At 37.1% G+C, this 22,908-nt stretch overlaps 3 protein-coding genes across 6 annotated transcripts in view; 1 reads left to right on the top strand and 2 right to left on the bottom strand.

The window, feature by feature from the left end:
- LOC127653797 (cytoplasmic FMR1-interacting protein 1 homolog) overlaps positions 1-6,200 on the top strand; it is a 63,701-nt gene extending 57,501 nt beyond the window's left edge. For both annotated transcript variants that reach the window (XM_052140562.1, XM_052140563.1), the window contains exon 31: positions 3,489-6,200. In XM_052140562.1, the coding sequence (XP_051996522.1) occupies positions 3,489-3,653 (165 nt within the window). In that variant the 3' untranslated portion in view covers positions 3,654-6,200. The remainder of the gene's footprint in view (positions 1-3,488) is intronic.
- Positions 6,201-6,236: 36 nt separating this feature from the next.
- LOC127653798 (magnesium transporter NIPA2-like) lies at positions 6,237-17,109 on the bottom strand. 3 transcript variants are annotated; one of them, XM_052140566.1, is made up of 6 exons: positions 16,933-17,109; positions 14,417-14,644; positions 11,898-11,954; positions 11,678-11,768; positions 9,008-9,168; positions 6,237-6,899 (listed from the first exon to the last, which is right to left on the bottom strand). In XM_052140566.1, exons 2-6 carry the CDS (start codon positions 14,553-14,555, stop codon positions 6,244-6,246), a joined length of 1,104 nt encoding a protein of 367 aa, XP_051996526.1. In that variant the 5' UTR covers positions 14,556-14,644; positions 16,933-17,109; the 3' UTR covers positions 6,237-6,243. The 3 variants fall into 3 exon arrangements, with proteins under 3 accessions (XP_051996526.1, XP_051996525.1, XP_051996524.1); XM_052140565.1 differs by lacking the exon at positions 16,933-17,109 and adding an exon at positions 15,295-15,770; XM_052140564.1 differs by lacking the exon at positions 16,933-17,109 and adding an exon at positions 14,726-15,246.
- Positions 17,110-17,434: 325 nt separating this feature from the next.
- nipa1 (NIPA magnesium transporter 1) lies at positions 17,435-21,569 on the bottom strand. The gene is made up of 5 exons (XM_052141266.1): positions 21,296-21,569; positions 21,168-21,215; positions 20,970-21,060; positions 18,737-18,897; positions 17,435-18,357 (listed from the first exon to the last, which is right to left on the bottom strand). Exons 1-5 carry the CDS (start codon positions 21,408-21,410, stop codon positions 17,852-17,854), a joined length of 921 nt encoding a protein of 306 aa, XP_051997226.1. The 5' UTR covers positions 21,411-21,569; the 3' UTR covers positions 17,435-17,851.
- Positions 21,570-22,908: the final 1,339 nt, after the last annotated feature.

A 22,908-nucleotide genomic window follows, 5' to 3' on the forward strand; every position in this document is an offset into this window, starting at 1 on the left:
TAACGTAATTTTATGAAACTGTAGTGTCTCCAAACAAAAAGGGATGCCATTAAGTGAAAAGTGATCAAATCTAGCTTTTTCATGTTAATGCAAGTTGTCTTAACCAGCCTCGAGTAGTGAAAAGGACATTTTGTTGGTTGTTTGGTTTTCATCTCTCTTAAATCATGCTGAGTATGTCCGCCCATGGAGAAATCTCATTGGTCTAAAATCCTACATAACTGTGGATTAAACATAAAATATGTACTGATAGGCTGTTATTGAGCTGCATCATAGATTATTTTCTCTTTCAGTTTGGACATAAAAATTACAGGGTTACCACGGTCAAATCATGGAAAACCTGGAGATAGCTGGGATTTTTTTCAATTTTGATTTTCAGGTCATAGTAAAGTAGGAATGTCACATAATATCAATATATCATGTTATTTTCAAGATTACTTTTTTGGCATTGATATATTTACATTAGTCGACATTTACACAATCCTAATTTGTGTGCTTTCCAATTCACAGTTAGTTGGCATTGTTTAATGTAGTCTGGTGTAATAGCTTTGGGAGACCACAAGGGGTGATATAAATTTACTGTACTTAATACTTAAGGACATGTTGATGTGGTGCAGGAGGGAGTCCAGAGTTGTGAATCTAGTCACCATACACGAGGACTCTTCAACTACTTTCTTGCGGGGGCCAGATTATCCAGATGAAAACTTTGCGGGGCCAACATTTTTTTTTTCAGTTTTCACCTTAATTAGCACTTTCATTGCAAGTTACGTGTTACTTAAAAAAAACACCTTTAATACTGTGCATTTATTAATATTATAATAGTCACTGGGTGTACTGTATATTGAATTATATTTTTTTTAAGATCTGGCTGAAAAATAAACATGACTTGTACTCTTAACTAAACAAATTTTTTTTATCAACTTTACTTTGCAAAAAAAAGAAAAGAAAATAAAAAAAGAAATTTAGCGCTATTGTTTACACATTATGAAAAACATGGAGAAACATTTAGATCTGCTAAAGCCCTCTCGCAATATCAACCCACTTATGAAAACAATGGTCATATAAAAATGTGAGGTTTTTGGGGGAAAATAAAAACACATAAATAGATAAAATATGTATTCTTCCATTTTCTCTATAAAATATTATCCTATACATTGAAGAAAATGATTCCTGCTAATATTGTGAATTTGCACACAATAGCCAGTGCAAGAGCCAGATATTTGGGCAGATAATCATTGACAAAAGAAGAACAAACTGAGTTCATGCTGCTCGTGATGAGTGGGCTGAATCACAGCTGTATGGAACCAAATATGATCAGGATATTTGTAGGTTCAGTTTCACGTATCATTGATTTAAGAGCACTACAGACACTGAACTGATGAGACACGCCCATTTGACACTTCAAGTATAGTGAATAAGAGCAAACTTTTGCTTATGTACAGACAACATTTCTGTAACAACTGCGGTGATCATTTTTTACATCTGTAGATTTGGTCACACTTTACACAACTAAGCAATTTATATAAATACATTTGATTGGAAAAGACGCAATCAAATAAATGAAGTAATACTACTTGAATGGGGTAACCCCAAAATCTCAAAAACAGGTGGTCAAGATTACGATCAAAGATCCGTTTCAAATCGGCAGTAAAATCTGACAATGCTGGTATCATAAATTGTGCTGCTTTACCTCAGATTACCCTAAAAACGTAATTTTCCCGGCTTATATAGCTAATCCACATGCACATTCTCTAGATGATTGACCGGTAATGTCTGTATCTAAAAGGTGATTGCCTCTTTTACCTGTAAGGTACATTTATTATGCAATGTCTCTGTATGTAGCCTTGAATAGGTTTCAGTCAAGCTCTCAAAGCACAAAAAGACATTCTTGTAACTGCAAATACATGGTTTTGGCTAAATAAAAGATACATTTACACAGTGTATAATCTAGTGATGGCTAGAGTAAATAGTCTATGTCCTTTGATAATGATTTGAGTTGAAATTAATGGAAAACTATGTGAGTTGGCACTGCAGAATATCGAGCAGGCTCCAGAGTCAGGATGCAGAGTGGCGATGGTAGTGTGCGTACCTTCAAAGAAAATAATTGTTTTGAATTTAAGCGTCATGTCGTCCACCAGTTCAGTGTGTGACTCCCTTTTAAGTTACCCTGGCCCTCATACTTTACCAAAGTTGTGTTAAGAAATGTGTATGACGAGACAAAAACTATTGTGCAACGAGTAGCCCTATTTATAAAAAATTCCAATATGCATCGATGATCATCAGAAAAATGTTCTGAATAACGATGCGTAGTAAAGATATGGAAATGAATAAAATCTTACAAAGTCATGGACATTTCTATAGCAAATGTTTCTAATAATTTTTAAATATTTGTAAATATGAATCACAATTGACTGGAAATGTATTGTTCAATGAATTTCATTTTCATGAAAATGCATTGGTCAAAAGGTGTGGTAAGTCTAGAATTACTTCACACTGGAAACTTGGTTAGGACCATTGTTTAACCAATAGTCATTTATCACAATGTTTTGATTTGGTTATAAAAATCAGTGGATTTAGTATACATTTATGTGCAATATAATGTTTTCATCCTATCGGTTTTACTATAGTAATATTGCAGTAACTATGGCTTAACTAAAAACACCATGGTTATACTATTTTTTTCTGTAATAAAACCATGGTTTATTTTTGTAAAGGAATGCCACCCTAATTAAATGTTTAACTATCAAGTGATATTATTGAATTCTGCAATGTTGAAAAAGTTTCTTCTTTAAATAGTCTGTGTAGTTAGCTGTTTTTTTCTTCTTTAATTTTCTCCTCTTTTCTCCCCAATTTGGAATGTTCAATTCCCAATGCACTAAATCCTTGCGGTGGCGTAGTGACTCACCTCAATCCGTGTGGCAGAGGACGAATCTCAGTTGCCTCTGTTTGAGAACGTCAATCCGCACATTTTATCACGTGGCTTGTAGAGCGAGTTACCGTGGAGACGTAGCGTGTAGAGGCCCACCCTATTCTCCGCGGCATCTATGCACAGCTCACCGAGAACCACACATTATAGTGACCACGAGGTGGTTACCCCATGTGACTCTACCCTCCCTAGCAACTGGGCCAGTTTGGTTGCTTAGGTGACCAGGCTGAAGTCACTCAGCATGCCCTAGATTTGAACTCGCAACTCCAGCAGACTAAGCTACCCAGCCCCATAGCTGCTTGTAGTTAGCAGCATGTAGTTTAGCCAACTACTTTTTTTAATAGTGTAGCTTGACTAATTTAGTCAGTAGTTTTAACTCTTAAGTTCTGAGTAGCTTGTTGTTTAAAAAGCTACAGTTTCAAAGTAGAGTGCTATACCAGTTCCCCAGCACTGGTATGGCACTAGTATAAAAAGTGGCCATTTTTGTCTCGGTCAGATTGGTGTATTTTGTAGTATTATCAAGACTAACCAAATCTGTATTTTCATCTTCTCTTTCCCTCCTTAGCCTCTAAAGAAAATGGTTGACAGAATTCGCAAGTTCCAGGTTCTGAATGATGAAATCTTTACCATTTTGAACAAGTACCTGAAGTCTGGGGACGGAGAGAATATGCCAGTAGAACATGTGCGATGCTTTCAGCCACCCATCCATCAGTCACTGGCCAGCAACTGAGATTACAGCACATTTCCATGAGTAACATGATAGGAAACATATTTAGCGACCAGAGTTTAATCTCTAGGACCAGATTCACTGTCACATTCTACTTTTTTGCGTAAGCCTGCAGTGTTCACAGAGCCAGTAAGCTGCCTTGTGATTTGTCAAGCATTTGTTATGCACCAGTCATTTGTAACATTATTGGTTTTGCACATGTCTCAGGCTTTGGTAAATCAGGCCAAAATATATTTTAAACTGATGCCCACAAAAGTGGCCTGGTTTCACTTAGTGTATTTAAAGTTGATTATGTACACACGCGTGCCTTATTATAGACAAATGGCCATTTATCTTTTAAGTGTTTTAAGTGTAATGATAGCACAGTGCATTTTTTTATGTTTTATACATGGAGAAAGTTGGGAATGAGGGTATGAAAATGGCCTAGTGGGTTTTATCAATTGATTATTTAAGGCTTGCTGTGGTGAGAGACCAGCTATATATCTATTTTCTGTGTGGTGTTTTTAAACAATTTTATGGTAGATTTCTTTTATTATCCTGAATAAATCTTTAAGCATAACCAAGTTTTTACTCTTTAGAAACCTGTGCCTTTTTGTATTTGAATTATGTAATCAGATTTTAATTCAATAAATATGCATCAAAAAATGGTTTCTACAAGATTCCTTCACAAATTATATAAATATGTACATATTAGGTCAACAAGTTAACCCAAACATTTTAATTGTCATCATTTACTCAAATATGGTGCATCAAGAAATATTGTGCCAGGTTTGACATCAATGACGAGACACACAAGCGTCTTTGCCGCACCATATTTGTACTTAATTCAATTGCAAATCAGATTTGAGTGCTACAGCAGAGTGGAAGTCTTATTTTCAAGAGTTAGAATATTGTGCAGAAATTGTATGGATTGCTTTTTTGGAGGTTGACAGCCTTGGTCTCCATTTAATGGAATAGTTAACCCAAAAATAGAAAAATCTTTAATTTATTGATCCTTATGCTCTCTCTTAGCTTCATTTTAATTCTTCTGTGGAACACAAGTGGGGACTACTGATAACAAGTTACATTTTGGTCTACTTCTCAACTAAAACTGATCATATCCCTTCAGAAGACATAAAACCACTCAATTATTTTGATAGATTAACTTTATATTCTGCTTATATTTCCTTTTTGGAGATTTAATCCCATTTTGGACCCATTGACTTGCATTGTATGTATACACCAATCAGCCACAACATTAAAACCACCTGCCTAATATTGTGTTGGTCCCCCTTGTGCCGCATTCTGAGATGATATTCTTCACCACAATTGTAGAGAGCGGTTATCTGAGTTACCGTAGACTTTGTCAGTTCAAACCAGTCTGGACATTATCTTTTGACCTCCCTCATCAACAAGTCGTTTTTGTCCACAGAACTGCCGCTGACTGGATGTTTTTGGCACCATTCTGAGTAAATTCTAGAGACTGTTGTTTGTGAAAATCCCCAGAGATCAGCAGTTACAAAAATACTCAAACCAGCCCATCTGGCCATCAGCCAATCGTGTGGCAGCAGTGCATAAAATCATGCAGATATGTGTCAGGAGCTTCAGTTAATGTTCACATCAACCATCAGAATGGGGGAAAATAATATCTTAATGATTTGGACCGTGGCATGATTGTTGGTGCCAGACTGGTTGATTTGAGTATTTCTGTAACTGCTGATCTCCTGGGATTTTCACAAACAACATCCAAAAAAACATCCAGTCAGTGGCAGTTCTGTGGATGGAAACGACTTGTTGATGAGGGAGATCAAAAGGGAATGACCAGACTGGTTTGAACTGACAAAGTCTACGGAAACCCAGATAACTGCTTTGTACAACTGTGCTGAGAAGAATATCATCTTAGAATGCTATTCTGAGATGCAGGTTTACTGTTTTGGCGGAACAAGGGGGACTGACACAATATTGGGCAGGTGGTTTTAATATTGTGACTGATCTGTGTATAAACCCATTATATCCTTGAATATATATCTTTGTGTTCTGCAGAAGAATGCAAGTCATTCGAGTTTGAGACGGCATAAGAAAAAAAAAAGAACTCTGGACATTCTGCAAAACATGTTTCATATTCTACAGAACAAACAGGTTGAAAAAAATTGAAGTAAAACATTATACTGCGTTGGAGTGACTTGAGGGGGTGTATATGATAAACTCCTTTAAATTAGACTACACTTTTGTTACATTTACATAAGGCCTTCTCATTTCACTTGGATGTCTTTATTACAAAATCAAAGCAACTACCGATTTTTGTAGAAAGAAACTCAGTGCATGTAAATTGAGATATCTGTACATAAAATATAACAAGTCTCTTAAAAACATACAGGTGTATATTTACAGTGCTACATGAGGAATGAGAAGAAGCCTTAGCATGTAGTCTAATCTGAAACAAGTGGGGTAAGGCGAATAAAACAAAACCTTTAGTACAGATTGGTCCATCAGGTTTCTTTTTTACCTCTAGTTTTGATTGTCTTGGTTTTTATCTCATAGCAAAAAAAAAAATACAAAAAAAAATACAAATATTTTCATTGATGAACTGCTGCACATTGATTCCTTTTTGGCCCTAAGACACTGTCATAGTGCCATTTCTTCTGGAGATGCTGTCAAATGGCAATCCCATCTCTCTATCATCAATGTCCTCTGTGACTTCATTATGTAGCAGCTCATAAGTGGAGTGGTTGTGAGCTGCCATGCCATTTGATACAGGCCCATTCTTCTCCTCCTTCCTAATGGACACAGCAAGTGTCGCCAAGCTAATACTAATGTCCTTAAAAGCGTGCAATAGGAAGATGCCAACGATAATGGTGACAAAGCCACTCAATGTGCCGATGATGTCATTAGCACCCATGTGTTCCCATTCTTTGAACAATATGGCTGAGCACGACAGCACTGAGGTGGTGAAGAACACATAGTAGATGGGTGTGACAAGAGAGGTGTTAAATATGTCCAGTGCTTTGTTCAGGTAGTTGATCTGTGTACTGACACAGGCTATCAGGCTCAGGATCAGCAGCCAAGCCAAAGGGTTTTGCACTACTGGCTTTCCAGCAATGGCCTCCTTAATGGCAATGCCCAATCCCTTTACGCAAGACACAGAAAGGGCACCAATCACAGAGCAGATAGTGATGTACACCAGGATGTTGGTCTGCCCGTGGCGTGGGCCCACTACGAAGATGAAAATGAGAGCTACGATGATGACAGCTGTCGCGAAGACCACAAAGCCTGGAGACAGATGGAGGTAAGATAACAAATGTGATTAAGTTACATAAAGCAATCTTTTTGTAAAATAAAAATAACTCCAACGGATCCCTGAAGAAACATTTATTTACCTGTACTTTCTCAAGACTGCAATAATGCATGTTTACATTACATATGGGTAAGATTTCATGTCCCAGGTGTTGATTATTTACAGATTTGAACTTTTAGCCTTGTCCCAGACTTTCAATAATAAACTATGAATATCCATTATATAAAAAAGAAAGTCATACACATCTGTGATGGCATGAGGGTGAGCAAGATTTTTTTGGGTGAAATATTCCTTTTAATGGTATGAACAAAAAAAAGTAGGGTCCTCTTGATATCACCCATTACCATTGGCCCTTGATAATTTAAATATTAGTAGGGAGTATGAGAGTTTTCCTGTACTGTAGCTTGTTTTCATACTTCTGAGAAGTTAATGCTCTTAAGAGATTTTCCACTTTGATAACAGTTGCAACCATCAACCAAGTTAAGATAAAGACTATACTTTTAAACTAACATGTTTAAAACATGTAAGATAATTTAAAGTGTGCAATTTTTTTTTTGCAGTGTTTTTAGGATACATAAAATGTTAGCTATGAATCCAGCCTTAGCAGGACAAACAAGCCAGCCATTTTAATCTAAAAACATTAAAATGCCATTCCATCACCGTCATTTCCACTATGGAATTCTTTTAAAAACAACACAAAATTTGAATGTTGTGTAAATGACGCTGTGGGAATTAATAAAAAATTCTAGACTGTTGTTTGTGAAAATCCCAGGAGATCAGCAGTTACAGAAATACTCAAACCAGCTATTCTAGCATCAACAATCATGCCTCGCTCCAAATCACTGATTTCAATTTTTTCCACATTCTGATGGTTGATGTGAACATTAACTGAAGCTCCTGACCGTATCAGCATGATTTAATGCACTGCAGCCACACGATTGGCTGATTAGATTATCGCATGATCTTCTGGGATTTTCCACACACAACAGTCTCTAGAATTTACTCCAGTGATGGGTAGTTCTGTGGACGGCCATGTCTTGATGAGGGAGGTCAACAGAGAATGCCCAGACTGGTTTGAACAGACAAAGTCTACGGTAACTCAGATAACCGCTCTGTACAATTGTGGAGAGAAGAATATCATCTCAGAATGCATATATATATATATATATATAAAATCTCCAGTGATGCATGAACAAACACAGCTGGGCATTGTCAGTAGACAAATAATTTAGTGAGAGTGTGGAAAAACATTTTAAAGGCCAAGTCCACAATGGTAAGTGTGTCATTAGTTGAAGAAACACCCATATATTGCTTTAGACTTTAAACTATATTTATTACATTACACTTTATATACCCAATTCACTATATTTCCATGATATTTAATTAGTTCCTATACATGTAGCACAGTGGTGTCAAAATTTAGGTCAAGGGTTGCATTGGACAAACATCAAATTGTGAGGGGCAGCAACATTTTTAATAATTTTTTTTTTTCAACCTTTGTGTTCTTATTCAGAGCACATGCTGTTCTGAAGCTTAAGTCCAGAATCAACGTGAAGCTGTTTATTAAGAACTAATACTGAGGTGAAACAAAAGGGAGCACATGGAATTTACTAATTTAATTGGCCAGACACCTTTAGATGACATACGTACAGAATAGGTAAATAGGCAAAATTCTAAATAAGCAATATTGACCAGAAATGATAAAATCACTCTGTGCTCTCTATGCCTCAATTACTTTTGATTTTGTAAGTGATCTAAAACTGAACACAAAGGCCTACAAATGGAATAAAAAGAATGGTTCCACCATTTCAAGATACGAGCTACATGTTGCAACAAATATGAAAGAATATATAGTGAATATATTCAACCAATTTTAATAATTGGATGAATTTTTCAAGCATATTATACTTTATACACACACAAATCATCCCATGGGCTAAGTTGGATTTCGCCAATGGCCATTTTCAGCCTGTGGGTTGCTGCTTTAGCAACCCTGGTTTAGTATATTTGAATGTGCCTGCTAAATAATAACAAGCGTCACATTCCATAGGACCCATTATTGTCTTAACATAAACTCATTTACCTGGATCGACCAGTTTTTTGGCCATATCTTTCAGGCTGTCGATCTCCTCCTCTTTAGGTGCATGTATCACCATGGTAATGGATCCCAGGATACTGAGCAAACAGCCAAGCTTCCCGTGAAGATTCAACCTCTCCATCAGGAAGTATGAAGACAAGACCGCACTGCAAGAACAGGCACACATTAAACCTAATGGTCTTGAAAACAGTCATCATTTACTCACCCTCATCTCGTGGTAAACCCGTGCGACTTTCTTCCTCCCATGAAACACAAAGTTATGTTAGGCAGAATATTCACACTGCTCTTTTCCGAACAATGAAAGCAAACGGTGACCATGGACCCTCAAGCTCCAAAAATGACAAAAAGCACCATAAAAGTAGTTCATACAACTTGTGTGCTGTATTCAGAGTCTTCTAAAACCATTTAATAGCTTTGAGTGATTACCAAACTGAAACATGAGTTATTCACTGCAAATATTTCCCCCCACCGTAGCTTTTAAATCTCATTTGCACTTGCGCATATTCAAACTTGGATTGTCATAATCTGTTCCGACACACACGAAAACCAATGCCATTTGTTACCATTGATATCAAACCTGGTGCGTAAATGAGATATAGCGGAGGGCAAGATTTTTAAGTTAAATCTCTAACACAAAGCTATCATATGCCTTCAGAAGACTTGGAATGAGTCATATGGAATACTTTTGGTATTTTTAGTCAATTTGTAGCTTGACAGCCCCTGTATGCTTGTGTTGTATGGAATAGAACAGTGCGCATATTCTCCTTATGTGTTCATTGAAGAAATTAATTCATAAGGGTTTGGAGTTACAGGAGTAAATGACGACCTCCCGCACAATAGTCATGACCCAAGTCAGTGAATTAGTTTGAGGCACGAATGTGCTGTTACATCCATGCATTATACCAACTGTTCTGACAAAATGGAAAAATTCATTAATACATAAAGTCCTAACTGTTTTCAGGAGGAGGGAAACAAGGTACAACAAAGCTGTGCCTGCATAGTTCACCCGAATATGAAAATTGTCTCATCATTAACTCACTCTTATGCCATCCCATATGTGTATGACATTCTTTCATCTGCTGAACTCAAATGAAGATTTTTAGAAGAATGTCTCGGCTCTGTAGGTCCATTCAGTGCAAGTGAATGGGTGCCAAAATGTTGAAGTTCCAAAAATCACACAAGTCAGCAAAAAAGTAATCCATAAGACTCTAGTGGTTAAATCAATGTCTTCAGAAGCAATATGATAGGTGTGGGTGAGAAATGGATCAAAATTAAAATGTCCAACTTTTAACTTGTATTTTTGGTGATTCATATTCTTTATGCATATCACCACCTACTGGGTAGGGAGAAGCATTTCTAGCAAAAAATACTGATCTTTTTCTCCCCCACACATACCAAATAATTTGTGAAGACATGGATTAAAACACTGGAGTCATATGAATTTAGGCATGTGACTATTTGTTTATATGACATAGCACGGTAAATAATGCACAATATTGTCATCGTGGGCACTTAAAAATACAGCAAGTATTTCTAGATAACATTTTGGCCAATTTGATTTTCTTTTTGATCGCTCAGTATTTTTTCCCCCCAATCAACGAATCAAGATTATCAACACTGCATGAACGTAGCACAAATGAGGTGCACTCTAAAGTAAACAAACCAGCATGGAAGAGAAACGCTGCTAAAGGAGTAATGCTGCAGACCCTTTATCCACATTCTAAAAGGGTTAAGTGGAAGTATTTTGGGTTTAATAAAAATGCAGAGGGGTTGTTAGTTGGAGATGGTTTCCCAACCAACGCTTCCTTTGTGTAAAACGTGCAAGAAAAGTGGCAGCGAAACTGCCATGGACATGTCCGCTCATACGCGGGACAATCATTGCTTTCAATTCAGCAAAATAAAGTTGCGACATTTCTGCTTGTTTTTTCAAAATGTTTTTGAAAACTGAGAGACAACACTCTTGTTTTCATTTTTATAAAGAGAACACGAACAAAGTTTGTTTATCATTCAAACCGTTTTTGTAATGTAATTTGATACTGTGATAATACCATATACCGTGATAAAAGCTTCAGTAACTATCATGACATGAAAATTTTGCCCTTTGTGCTTTTTGGAGTGTCAATTTTGGCACCCATTCACTTGCACTAAATGGACCAACAGAGCTGAAATATTCTTAAAAAAAAAAAATCACAATTTATGTTCTGCAAATTAAAGAAGTCATACACATCTGTGATGTCAAGAGGGTGAGTAAATGATGAGAGAATTTAAATATCAGTAGAGATTATGAGAGTATGTTTACGCATTGCCCTGTACTGAAGCTTGTTTTCATCCTTCTTAGAAGTTAACGCTTTAACACTTTAAAAATGCTTTAAATGTCAAGAGATTTTCCACTTTGTTAACCTGGTTGATGGTTGCAACTGTTAAGATATAGACCACACTTGGTTTACAAACAACAAAAAAGGAAACCACAAAGCTTACAGCTAAACCACTAGCATGAATCACACTGAAGTTCTCAGTGCAAGACTACCTCCCAAGTTGCATTCTTTAAAACTTTTCTACAGTATTTTCCACCTCCCATTCCAGTACATTCTATTTACACATTCAACAGCAAATATGTTTGTGATATTCTGAGGAAGTCAGAAAAGGTTTACAAACCTCACTAGCACACTGAGGGCCCCGAGAGGAGTGACGAGAGTGGCAGGGGCAAAGGCGTATGCAGCGAAATTGGCAGCTTCACCAGCCCCCACTGTCAAAAGCAGACAAAATTAGAATTGTTATAGCAAAACAGTGTACAGAGGAGCGAAGCCACAAAACAGGATAAATATTCACTGTATGTGAAACACTGCTTAAAACCGGTCTTGTCTATGTCACTTACTTGATAACAAGCCGGCCCACCAAAGCCATTCTTTTAAGTATGCATGACCACCTTGGCCTGGAAAATAGATAATGAACATTTCAAAATGTATAGAGCATCATGCTTGACACTAGTGATTAGGGATGTTAATGAATAATCGATGATCGATTATTCGTTGTTAATAATTTGATCAATTAAAGCTGCACTACAGAAGGTTTTTGGATAAAAATGACAAAATGCCGTTGTTCACATAAAAACAAAACAGTGTTCAAAATGATGTACATACCTTACCCTGACTCTCAATGGTAAGCCTACAAAAATGGTGCGAAATCGCAAGCGTATGTCATTCATCACTGCGACTTAATGTCATGTCAGAAAATGCAGAAATGAAGTACCGGCTTTCACATATTCCAGTTGGGGAAATATGCCTTTCAGCTCAGTCAGTGGATATGTTTTCTGGTGAGGTTGTTGAACTTACATTGCTTGTCATGCTCGTATGAATCGAACAATATTTGTGTTAACTGACCGCAATGTATCTACATTTTTTTAAAATTTGCAACCCTTCTAGTGATAGACCTAAATATTAACTACATTATAGTTATACATTATACATGTTGTATTTTGACTAAATATGAACAGATGTGGTAGTTCTCGTGCCAATCTAAAATCGAATGCCGCGTCAATGGATAACACACATTTCTGGAGTCAAACATTTTTCAGTGTAGGTTAAAAATGTGTAATTACTTTGTAAATTGTTCCATTAATGCAAGTAATTCCGTGTCGGTCTCATTTGCTATAGTTAAGTTGCATTACATATACAGAATCTGCATTATAATTTCATTGGCCAGCCTACTCTGGAGATATCGGCATTGGTGTTGTCCACTTTATAAAATTAGTATCAGTTGACTGCTACTTGAAACAAACATTACTATCACTCAGAAATCATTTTAACTGTCAAAAGTCAAACAACTTCACTGCTACAACAAGGTAAAAGGCAAATGACATCAAATTGCCAAACCTGAACTTTGTATTGACAAGTTTTTACTTGTTCCATTAACCCTCTGTCTATTATTGTACATACCCAAAGGTTGTTTGAGTTATGTGGCTTTTTAAAAATGCAAACATCATTTATACATGATGGACCACAAAGGTTAAAATTTTAATTTTAAGTAATTGCAAAAACCAACTTCTATGTCCTAGATTTAGTATGCGTCAGTATCAAATATGGATTGTAAACATTATTGAAATTATTATTCTCTGTTTATTTGTATTATTTTGTTCATACATCAGGTTCAACCACAATTAAAAAAAATCAAACTTCATAAATCATTCAAATATAATTTTTGGACCGAACAAACACTGAATATTACTTTATAAACATGCCTGTTCAATTTCTACATGAGAACAAATTAAAATGTATCAATATCAACATATGAATAATCATATTTATCAATAATGGTTAATGTAGCCTAAATGTAACCTACAAAATATATTGCCATTATGGGCCATTATTATTTGTTCATGAAATATATTTTTTTTAATCTCCTTTTCAACCAATTTGGAATGCATAAGTCTCAGTTGCCTCCACTTCTGAGACTGTCAATCCGTGCATCTTATCATGTGGCTCATTGTGCATAACACCGCAGAGACTCCCAGCATGTGGAGGCTCATGCTACTCTCTGCAATTCATGCACAACTTACCACGCGCCCCATTGAGATGGAGAACCACTAATCGCGACCACGAGGAGGTTACCTCATGTGACTCTACCCTCCCTAGCAACCGGGCCAATTTGGTTGCTTAGGAGACCTGGCTGGAGTCACTCAGCACACCCTGGATTCGAACTCGCGACTCCAGCGGTGATAGTCAGCGTCAATACTCGCTGAGCTACCCAGGCCCCTGAATTTTTTTTAATGATTTAAAAGCCAAAATGTTTTCATTACTACACATAAAAGTTACTTTTATCAAAAGAGTCATCTTAAAGAAGCAGAAAAATTATATTAATTTGACTTTGTGGTATATAAATACTTTGTTATAATAATTAAATACTATGTCTCAAATGCTTGCATTGCTTGTGTTTTCTGATCAACCAAATAATTCTATTGCACTGCAGAATATAAAACTAGGGTTGAACAAAACTGTGAAAAGCGACCGTTTATTGTTACGTATTATATATATATATATATATTACACACACACATACACACACACCAGTAAAACCTTATTGAGTCATTTAAAGACGACATGGGCCCATAGATAAATATCTCAGTATGGCGAGGTGTACACGGAAACACTATTAATGATTTACAAAAAGTGAGTGGTGACTGACAGTGTTCTGTATCGAGCTGCACCTTTACTTTTAAACAATGACTATCACTGTAGACAAGCAGGTGTGTCAGAATAAAATATCTCAAATACTTTACCTCCCATACCAGTTTAGCCTCTCTGAAGGAGTTGTGTAAGTTTTCCAAACACTGGTTTCATGACACCATTAAATCATAGATAGAAGATATTACCTTATAGAAAGGAAAACAACACATACCTGCTCGCATAGAGCCTTTTCTGGCCAGTCGAAGGAGTCCTTTCTTCTTTAAGATGAAACTACCTCCGATGAATATACTGGAGCTTATGGCCAAGCCGAGGCCTATATAGAAATCATACTTCCCTCTGTCTTGACCCATAGTGGTGTCGGTAGAGTTTTGTCCCGTCACATTGACAGCTACACACAAAAGATTCAGTCCAGAGGAGCAGTCCTGGCCAACTGCGATACCTATAAAGAAAAAAAATAGTAATAATGTAACAAAAATTCTATTGATTCATAGTTTCTAATCGAACAAAAGCCAACACATACCATTTTCATAAGAAACACTACACACATTACAGCTCATAATATCTGAGGTTACACTCCTTACAACAAAACATACACACACACTGCTCAGAGGAAGAATGAAGAATGAGAGTGTGTGTAATGCAGCATAAGTGACATGATGACATAAGCAGAGGAGTGCAGACAATGACTCTATAAGCTCGAAGTCCTACTACATGAGGCACATGTTGACATTTAGAAATATATCCGCTAGGATCGATAGGTTAGTCACCCCGTCTGGTGAATGTGATAAAGTCTCATTTTAGTGCGTGAGACGAGCGTTCAGCTGATACGGCAAACTTTACAGGTCTAGTAAGAGCATTCACTAACTCGTTCAACACCCCATGTGCTATTCAATCAATTGTAAACCAGCTATTCCCAAAGTGTCATCTGAGTCGCGACATTAGGCGAGATCCTCTTGACGTGTCAGCACGACAATTACCTTATTCACACAGCCAAACCCAGAATATAGCCTAGCCAATTAGCTCCATGATTCACAGCAAAACAGACATCGTAAGAGCATGCCTAACGAAGGTTATGAACTCCTTTAGTACCTAATCGTATTCCAGAAATCAGCTCGGCATCGTGTCTGGTCCCTGAAAATGTTTTGACTTTCACGTTCGCTCGCGACCATGAAATTCCGACGCGGTGCTGACGCGAACCTTTGCGGATCTACCTACACTGTGAAGGAGGACGCGCGGACGCATGCGCAGAACCTTTCATACGATTGGCCTTTGTTCTTCTTACGTCCTGTGTTAGGGGCACTTCACATCGAACACATTTTAAAATCCGCCCGCGCTGTTTTTCAATTGTTTTATTATGTCTTCGGTTTGTTTTTTTAGAAGCCGTGTCAAGTTAAAAAAGTATTTTAAAAAGACGCGTCTCAATAGTTCTGTTCTGTGCGTTGCTCTGAGTATTGCATTTGTTTTTTAGCACGATAACGTGTTCAGTCTGAACGATCCCTTAAAGTCTCCTTTTTAAAGGTGCGTACACACTGCCAGCGACATCGCGCGCGACAGTGACTCAATATCATTAATTTTCAATGCGAGCACAGCGACTTCCGGCGACACGAGCTGTCGCGACCGTTGGCGCTAGATGTGGGCGTGTCCAGCGACGCGACAAAGTTGAGAAAAGTTCAACTTTGGAGCGACTAACGGAAGCGACAGCCAATAGGAGAGACGACGGGAGAGCTCACGTGATCCTTCTCTCTCTCTCTCAGCTCCTGCAGTAATGGAAAGATGGATGAAAGGCTAATTCTTGCTGTTAGAAATTTTCCAGTGCTCTATGATATGTCTCTTCCCACGTACAAGGACATTTTTAAGAAAAATACTGCGTGGAAAGGTGTATCTGAGATCGCGGGGATTTTATGGACCCAGACAGAACGGCATTTGCATTTTCGCCGCAGATAAACAGCCGCTCTGGCAAACAGCACGCCTGGTTTCTCATTCATCTTTGATATAAAGCATTTTATGTACTGATTCCATTTATATTTAGTCTTTTCCCTCCAAAATGTTTGTTTTTAGTGGCAAGAAAAGAGATTCGCTGTCAACAGCAATGGAATGACATCCGTGAATGTCATTTATAAACGTTACTAGGCAACCAGTAGTGGGAACGCCCACTAGCGACTTCACCGCCAGCCACTGGCGACCTGCAGCGATAAAGTCGCTGGCAGTGTGTACGCAGCTTTATGCGGATAAATATTTTAAGAGAACGTAAAAGGCTTTTCGATAGGATAATTGAGCTGAAAAGTCGTTTTAGTTGTATATTTATGACCTTTAAAACATTGTTTTCTCATCTCTTGAGATCAAATTATGGGTGGCGTTTTGTGTGTACCTAGTGACGTAGTTGCCGATAGGTAAATGCTCTTTGTGGCAGATCGAATCATAACCTGAAACAATACGATCAAACAAATAAAAGAAAAAGAAAAAAAGATTCAGTCGATTAGTGACAACATGAAGAAAACATAAACTGATCTGTCGTTTTCAGTTTCTGGTTTGAACCCGACTTAAAATGTATGTGAAACTTGCATTGGTTTATTAATGTTCTCACAACCGATTTATCTCAACAAACGGATTGTCATAGCATGCATTCGGAGTGATGTAAGAAATATTTACTCTAAAGCAATTTTAAAACTCAAACTGCAACAATAATGGAAAAGAAGACATACAAAAATGAGACTCAATAGAACTTACACTGGGGTTGGTTTAATTTCCGTGCTCAGCTGGGACAGAATCAGGATATAAAAGGAAAGTCCAGCGACTAGGAAGCAATTGTTGTGTACAAAGGTGGAATAAACAACGCCTGCTGACAGATATCTTACTTCGTTTACAATTACATTTAATTATTGAAGGTAGACCATAGTGGCCACCTATCTGAGTGTTTAGTTTTTTTAAATCAACAGTTTTTTTTACAAGGGTAGATTATTTGCGAAATAAATCAATCAAGAATAAATACAAAAGTATAATTCACTTATATAAATAAAAGAGAACTGAATATTGGCAACAAATGATCAAAATAAAAATACGAAAATAAACATATACTTTGCCTACAAAGTAAGAAATAATTCTAAGTAAATGAATAAGTAATATAAAATACATAAATACATTCGTTCTCTATATTAATATAAATGAATAAGTAATTTAGCTTACAGCAAAAAATATTAACAAACACAGATATTATTATAAATTACTCGTTTTTATTTCCAGTGAGCAATCAACCACTTTATTTTGCCTAATTTCAACTAAATAAAATAAAAAACACAGTAGGCACTTACAATATTAATAATTCAGTACATCAATATTAATCAATAATTTATAACATCATAATGAAAAGCAAGTGTCAATGAGTTAAAACTGACGAGTGAAGATAATTTCCATATTAAAATATGAATCAAGTTTTTTTAAATGTAATTTACAATAAAAAAAGGACCTCTCAAGGGACACATAAGTCCTTCTCACAGACAAATAAAGCCCTTTTATTTGATATCTGCAAGGGTTAATTATCTTTTACAAATTCATTTTAGTTAACTCCTTTATAATATGTATGTCTGTGAAACCAACCCTGTCAGTTAATGATATAAAAATCGAATGTTTCATGTTTAAATCTAATGGGTCACTCTCCTTTAGCTTTGGTTTGGCTCCAAGCTAGTGTAGCTTCTTGAGAGATGCGTAATAAGGCAACACCCACAGATACCGTGATGAACCCACACAAAATTCCTAAACAGTCCACAATGCCAAGTGCTGTCCATTCCCTAAAAAGAATAGCAGAGGCCAGGATGACACAGGACGTGAAAGTCACATAATAGATGGCCTCAAACATATTAGAGCTGAAGCTCTCCAGGGCTTTGTTGATGAAGATGAACTGGATCAGAATACTGATTATGAGAATCCCTAGCAAGAGCAGGAAGAGGTAAAGTGCTCTGTTATCAGGTGTAGACATCCCACTGAAGGCCTCTTGAGCAGCCAGTCCCAGACCTTTGCTACTGGGCACAGTGAAACTCCCAAGGAGAGAACAGATGCCGACATAGACCATAATGTTGGATCTTCCATGAGCCGGAACCAGCCAGCCAATCAGTATGATCAGTAACAGGACCACCATTAAGATATAAACTAGGAACACTGAAAAATGAATGGAATTATCAGAAAAATGGCACAAAAATGTGCTAACTCATGTTCTGTGAGTTCTATGCCAGCTATGTATCAGAAACTGCTATGGTAAAAACAAACATGCTAGAAAAAGCAGTTAACTGCAGTAGATCCTCCAAAGCAACACACAGTAGGCCTACACTATTTGCAGCAATAGAGTATCCCTAGAGCTACCAGGTGTGTATTAAAAGATTTGCACAAAAGTAAAATGAGCATAGATTTCAGGTTTTCCATGTTTCTGCTTGGTATTGAATGTATGACTGTTGTTATCAGCTCTAACCCTTAACCAGTGGGCAACCATTAAGAATTAATGAATTATATAGATACAAACAGACATGTTGATTATTCATACCTGGGTCCATCAGTCTCTCCTCTAATTCTGCTCTTGATGTCACATTCTCAGACTTGGGTGAGTGAATGATGATCACAACTGAACCACAGCAGCACAATGTGCAGCCAAGTTTCCCAATGAGATTTAAATATTCCTGTAGTATCCAGGATGCCAGAATGGCCCTGGTTAATAATGAAAGAGAGTAAAAGACAAAGGTCAACCACATAAATCACTCCACGTTTCCTCTCTGGGAAGGTTATGTCATTCAGTGCGGCGTAATGGGAATCTGTTCCTCATAGCGTCAGCTTAGTTGCGCAATGTCAAGTGCACTGAATCGCAAGGGAACATCTCGTAATGTATGTTACCTCGGTTCCCTGAGATGGAGGGAACAAGACATTGCGTAAGATGGCTGAACTATGGACTCTGGTTTTTTGAGGTGCGAGAAATGCGCTCTTTGTCCCTCAGTCAGAAAATTCTAAGGAATGGTGTTTGCGCATCCGCTTATATCTTAGAGAGCTTTGCACCTAAAAGGGCAAGGCTTAAACACCAGAAGTACACTCCCCATCCACCTTTTTCCTGAATTCTCCATGGGCAGCGCTATTGCGGCGAGAGACTTTTTTTCAGATGCTCCACACTTCCGCTTAGTTGTTACTGAAACGTTACTGGTGATGGCGAGCAGCTAAGTATCTGGATTATTATGCGCTGTTATAGGGTGTTATAACAACTACAGATGTATGTGAATGAGTGAGGGACCGAGTTGTTCTTGGCAGAGTGCGTGAGAAGGCAGCACTTGTTAATGCAGAAGTAATGCAAAGGTACGTGCCTCAAATCTTAAGATTTTTTTTAAACGGAAATATATTATGACCATACATCCTCTTTTCAAGGATATATCCTCTTTTTTCTAACCTAAAAGGGTTAGTTCTCCCAAAAATGAAAATGATCCCATAATTTACTCTCCCTCAAGCCATCCTAGGTGTATATGACTTTATTCTTTCAGCCAAACACAATCGGAGTTGTATTAAAAAATATCCTGGCTCTTCCAAGCTTTATAATGGGATTGAAAGGTACATTTGATTTTGAAGCCCAAAAAAGCGCATCCATCCATCAAAAAAGTAATCCATACGGCTCCAGGGGGTTAATAAAGGCCTTCTGAAGCGAAGTGTTTTTGTAAGAAAAATATCCATATTTATAACTTTATAAACTATAATCACTGGCTTCCTCTATCCACTGCGCTTCCACATTCGTCACTTCTCACCGGATGTCATACACCGGAACTCGACTCTCTCATGAACACGCAGACAGCCGTTACCAGAAGCCAGTGATTATAGTTTATAAAGTTGTAAATATGGACATTTTTCTTACAAAAATAAAGGCCTTTATTAACCCCCTGGAGCCATATGGACAAATTTTTTGATGGGTGGATACACTTTTTTGGGCTTCAAAATCTAATATACTGTTCACTCCCATTATAAAGCTTGGAAGAGCCAGGATATTTTTTAATATAACTCTGATTGTTATGCTGAAAGAAGAAAGTTATATAGAATTCTGATGGCTTGAGGGTGAGTACATTATGGGATCATTTTCATTTTTGAATTAACTAACCCTTTAAAAAGTGACCAGTCAGGATTTCTAGATTCCCTAAATGTCAGTGATTTGGCTGTTTTCATTTTGAACTGCTCAACAAAAAAACAATGAAATCTAGCGCATCATATACCTGAATTATTTCACTCTCTGCGTGCTGTATGCCTGTCTCTCTCTCTCTCTCTCTCTCTCACTCACACATATATATATATATATATATACAGGGCATGTGCAGAGAGCACTAAACCCCAGTAACTTTCCCATGTAAATGTGTACTTATCTATTCAGGGATTTCCGTCAAAACCAAATGTCAACACAGCCTTTAGTGAGAAAGGGATTTACGTCACGTAGACAGACTGTTCACACGTTTTTGACTGTTGTTAGTGATATTTCAGTGCTTGGTAAAGAGAATAAGCTGCAAAGCGGAAGTCTGTAGTATCCGTATTGGAAGAACGCGCAAAGCATAATGGGTAATTCCCCTACCTGTGAAAAAGGTGGACAGAGTCAGCTTAATGACGCAATGTCTCATTCCCTTCATTTCAGGGAACTGAGGTTACATAGTGTACATAAAGTTGCCCCCCCCCAAAAAACAAAAACATTCTGTAACATTTCTTTTTAGACTGCTTACACAGAATTCTGATTATAGAATATAAAATTCCACATAATAACTCACCCAAAGAGGACACCCAGGGCTCCAAGGGGTGTGACCACAACAGCTGGAGCAGCATTGTATGCTAGAAAATTTCCTATCTGTCCCACAATCACTATAAAACAGGCATCATTATACACTTTTATAAAATCATCATTAAACATAAAAGAATAGACCATCATGTCTACTTAACTAGTTAGTAGCTCCAAAGGAAATACTCACTTGCAAGTGTACCACACCACCACACACAGTCAGCCAGGTAGGTCCGACCTTGAGTAATACGAAGGCAGAATAATAAATGACTTTTTTTGGTACTGTGTAGGACATGACGGTCCTCTGATTTGAAATACCTGATTTTCGGGATCGTAGTATCCCCTTTTTCTGGAGCACAAACGTTGATCCATTGATAAAACTGGACACAACAGCAATCACAACACCAACGACAGGGAATGAGGCCTCTTCCATGTATTTGACAAGTTGGGCTTATGAATGTAAAATCAATCTATAGACCCGATCACACTTTGGTTACATTAGTGTTGGAGCAGTCCATTTAGGCTTGTTATGTTGTGGACTTTGTCATTCGCCTGGAAAGGCACGCAAATACTAGAGCTGAGAGAAGGGACGTACGTGAGATCCCGGAAGTTCATTCACATTATTTAGGCCCTACTTGCTAAACTAACGACCTCTGCTGGTTAAGGCAAATTATCGAACGTAATCTAACTGATAAAGTTATAAGAAAGGAGAACTGTCTATATTCTCAGTAAAAGTATATAAAATGATTGTGCTGTTTGTTCTCCATTCGTTATTTGTTGTTTTACACAAATAATATTCAAAGCATTGTGTCATTATAGCTGCTTTTCACGGCTGTGACCAGCAGATGTCCTCAGCGCGCAGTGTTTCTAGCGATTCGAAACAGCCAATCTTTAATGAAGCAATGGTTCAATGAAGTTCGAAGTTTCAGAAAGCGACGTTTTCCTGTCGTTAGTTAACCCTTAAATGCATGGGAATTTCACTTGGCACAATTTCATGAGATGCAACTGCTGTCAAATGCATATAAGCTAAACATAAGATACACATAAGCTACACATCTGTATATTCTCAGGCACTTATTGTGTCTAAAATGATGCACAGTTTGCATAATTTCAGTAGTACATCAAAAAGTGATGTACTACTGAACAATAGTAATATAATACTTTTCGTGTGTTGTACTTGCTATAGTTTACTTACATGTTGTTTCTTCATCAAATAACAATGTAAATCACTGAAACGACAGCGCCACCTTGAGTAACAAATTGCATGTATAAAATGTACATCTGTAGACTCATATGGGATACTTTCACCATTGTTGAACAAAAGTTGTTTAGTATTTATTTGTATGAATATAGTACTAATTTCTCTTGTAATAAACAAAGAAATCGAAATCCTATGATAGTAACTATATATATATATATATATATATATATATATATACAACACTATTACCCATGGGTCTCTAATAAACCTGTACTACACTTTTGGTACTTAAGCCATTATAATATATACATATATAATGTATATGTATATTTTGACTTTTTTAAATGTATTTTTTTTTTCATTATTCCAGTGGTTTAATCCATGTCTTTAGAAGAAATCCAATCAGTTTTGGGTGAGAACAGACCAAAATGTAACTCCTTTTAAACTACGGATCTTCACATATGCAGTCTCCTTGGTGATCATGATTTGCAATGGCATGATGTAAAGTGAAAAAGGAGTAACATTTTGGTTGTTTTTTTTCCCAAAACCTCTTGGATCACTTCAGAAGACATGGATTAAACCACTGGATTTGTATGGATTACTTTTTGGAACTTCAAAGGTTTGGTCACCATTCACTTGTATGTATGAATGAATGTACATTACACTTATACGATTTTTTTTCTGTCTCTACACTAAAGCACTTTTCATAGTGAACAGCCATTACCATCAA

Source organism: Xyrauchen texanus, chromosome 13 (assembly GCF_025860055.1).
Source record: "Xyrauchen texanus isolate HMW12.3.18 chromosome 13, RBS_HiC_50CHRs, whole genome shotgun sequence".
NCBI classification, from domain to species: Eukaryota; Metazoa; Chordata; class Actinopteri; order Cypriniformes; family Catostomidae; genus Xyrauchen; species Xyrauchen texanus.

Coding starts and splice junctions, on each gene's coding strand:
- nipa1 (XM_052141266.1), bottom strand. CDS start 21,410: ATGGAAGAGGCCTCATTCCCTGTCGTTGGTGTTGTGATTGCTGTTGTG. Junction 21,216..21,295: donor ACTACGATCCCGAAAATCAG/GTATTTCAAATC, acceptor GTATTACTCAAG/GTCGGACCTACCTGGCTGAC. Junction 18,358..18,736: donor GGAGAGACTGATGGACCCAG/GTATGAATAATC, acceptor TTCATTTTTCAG/TGTTCCTAGTTTATATCTTA.
- LOC127653798 (XM_052140564.1), bottom strand. CDS start 14,762: ATGAGCTGTAATGTGTGTAGTGTTTCTTATGAAAATG. Junction 14,645..14,725: donor TAGTGTTTCTTATGAAAATG/GTATGTGTTGGC, acceptor TTTTCTTTATAG/GTATCGCAGTTGGCCAGGAC. Junction 11,769..11,897: donor GTGGGCCGGCTTGTTATCAA/GTAAGTGACATA, acceptor TGCTTTTGACAG/TGGGGGCTGGTGAAGCTGCC.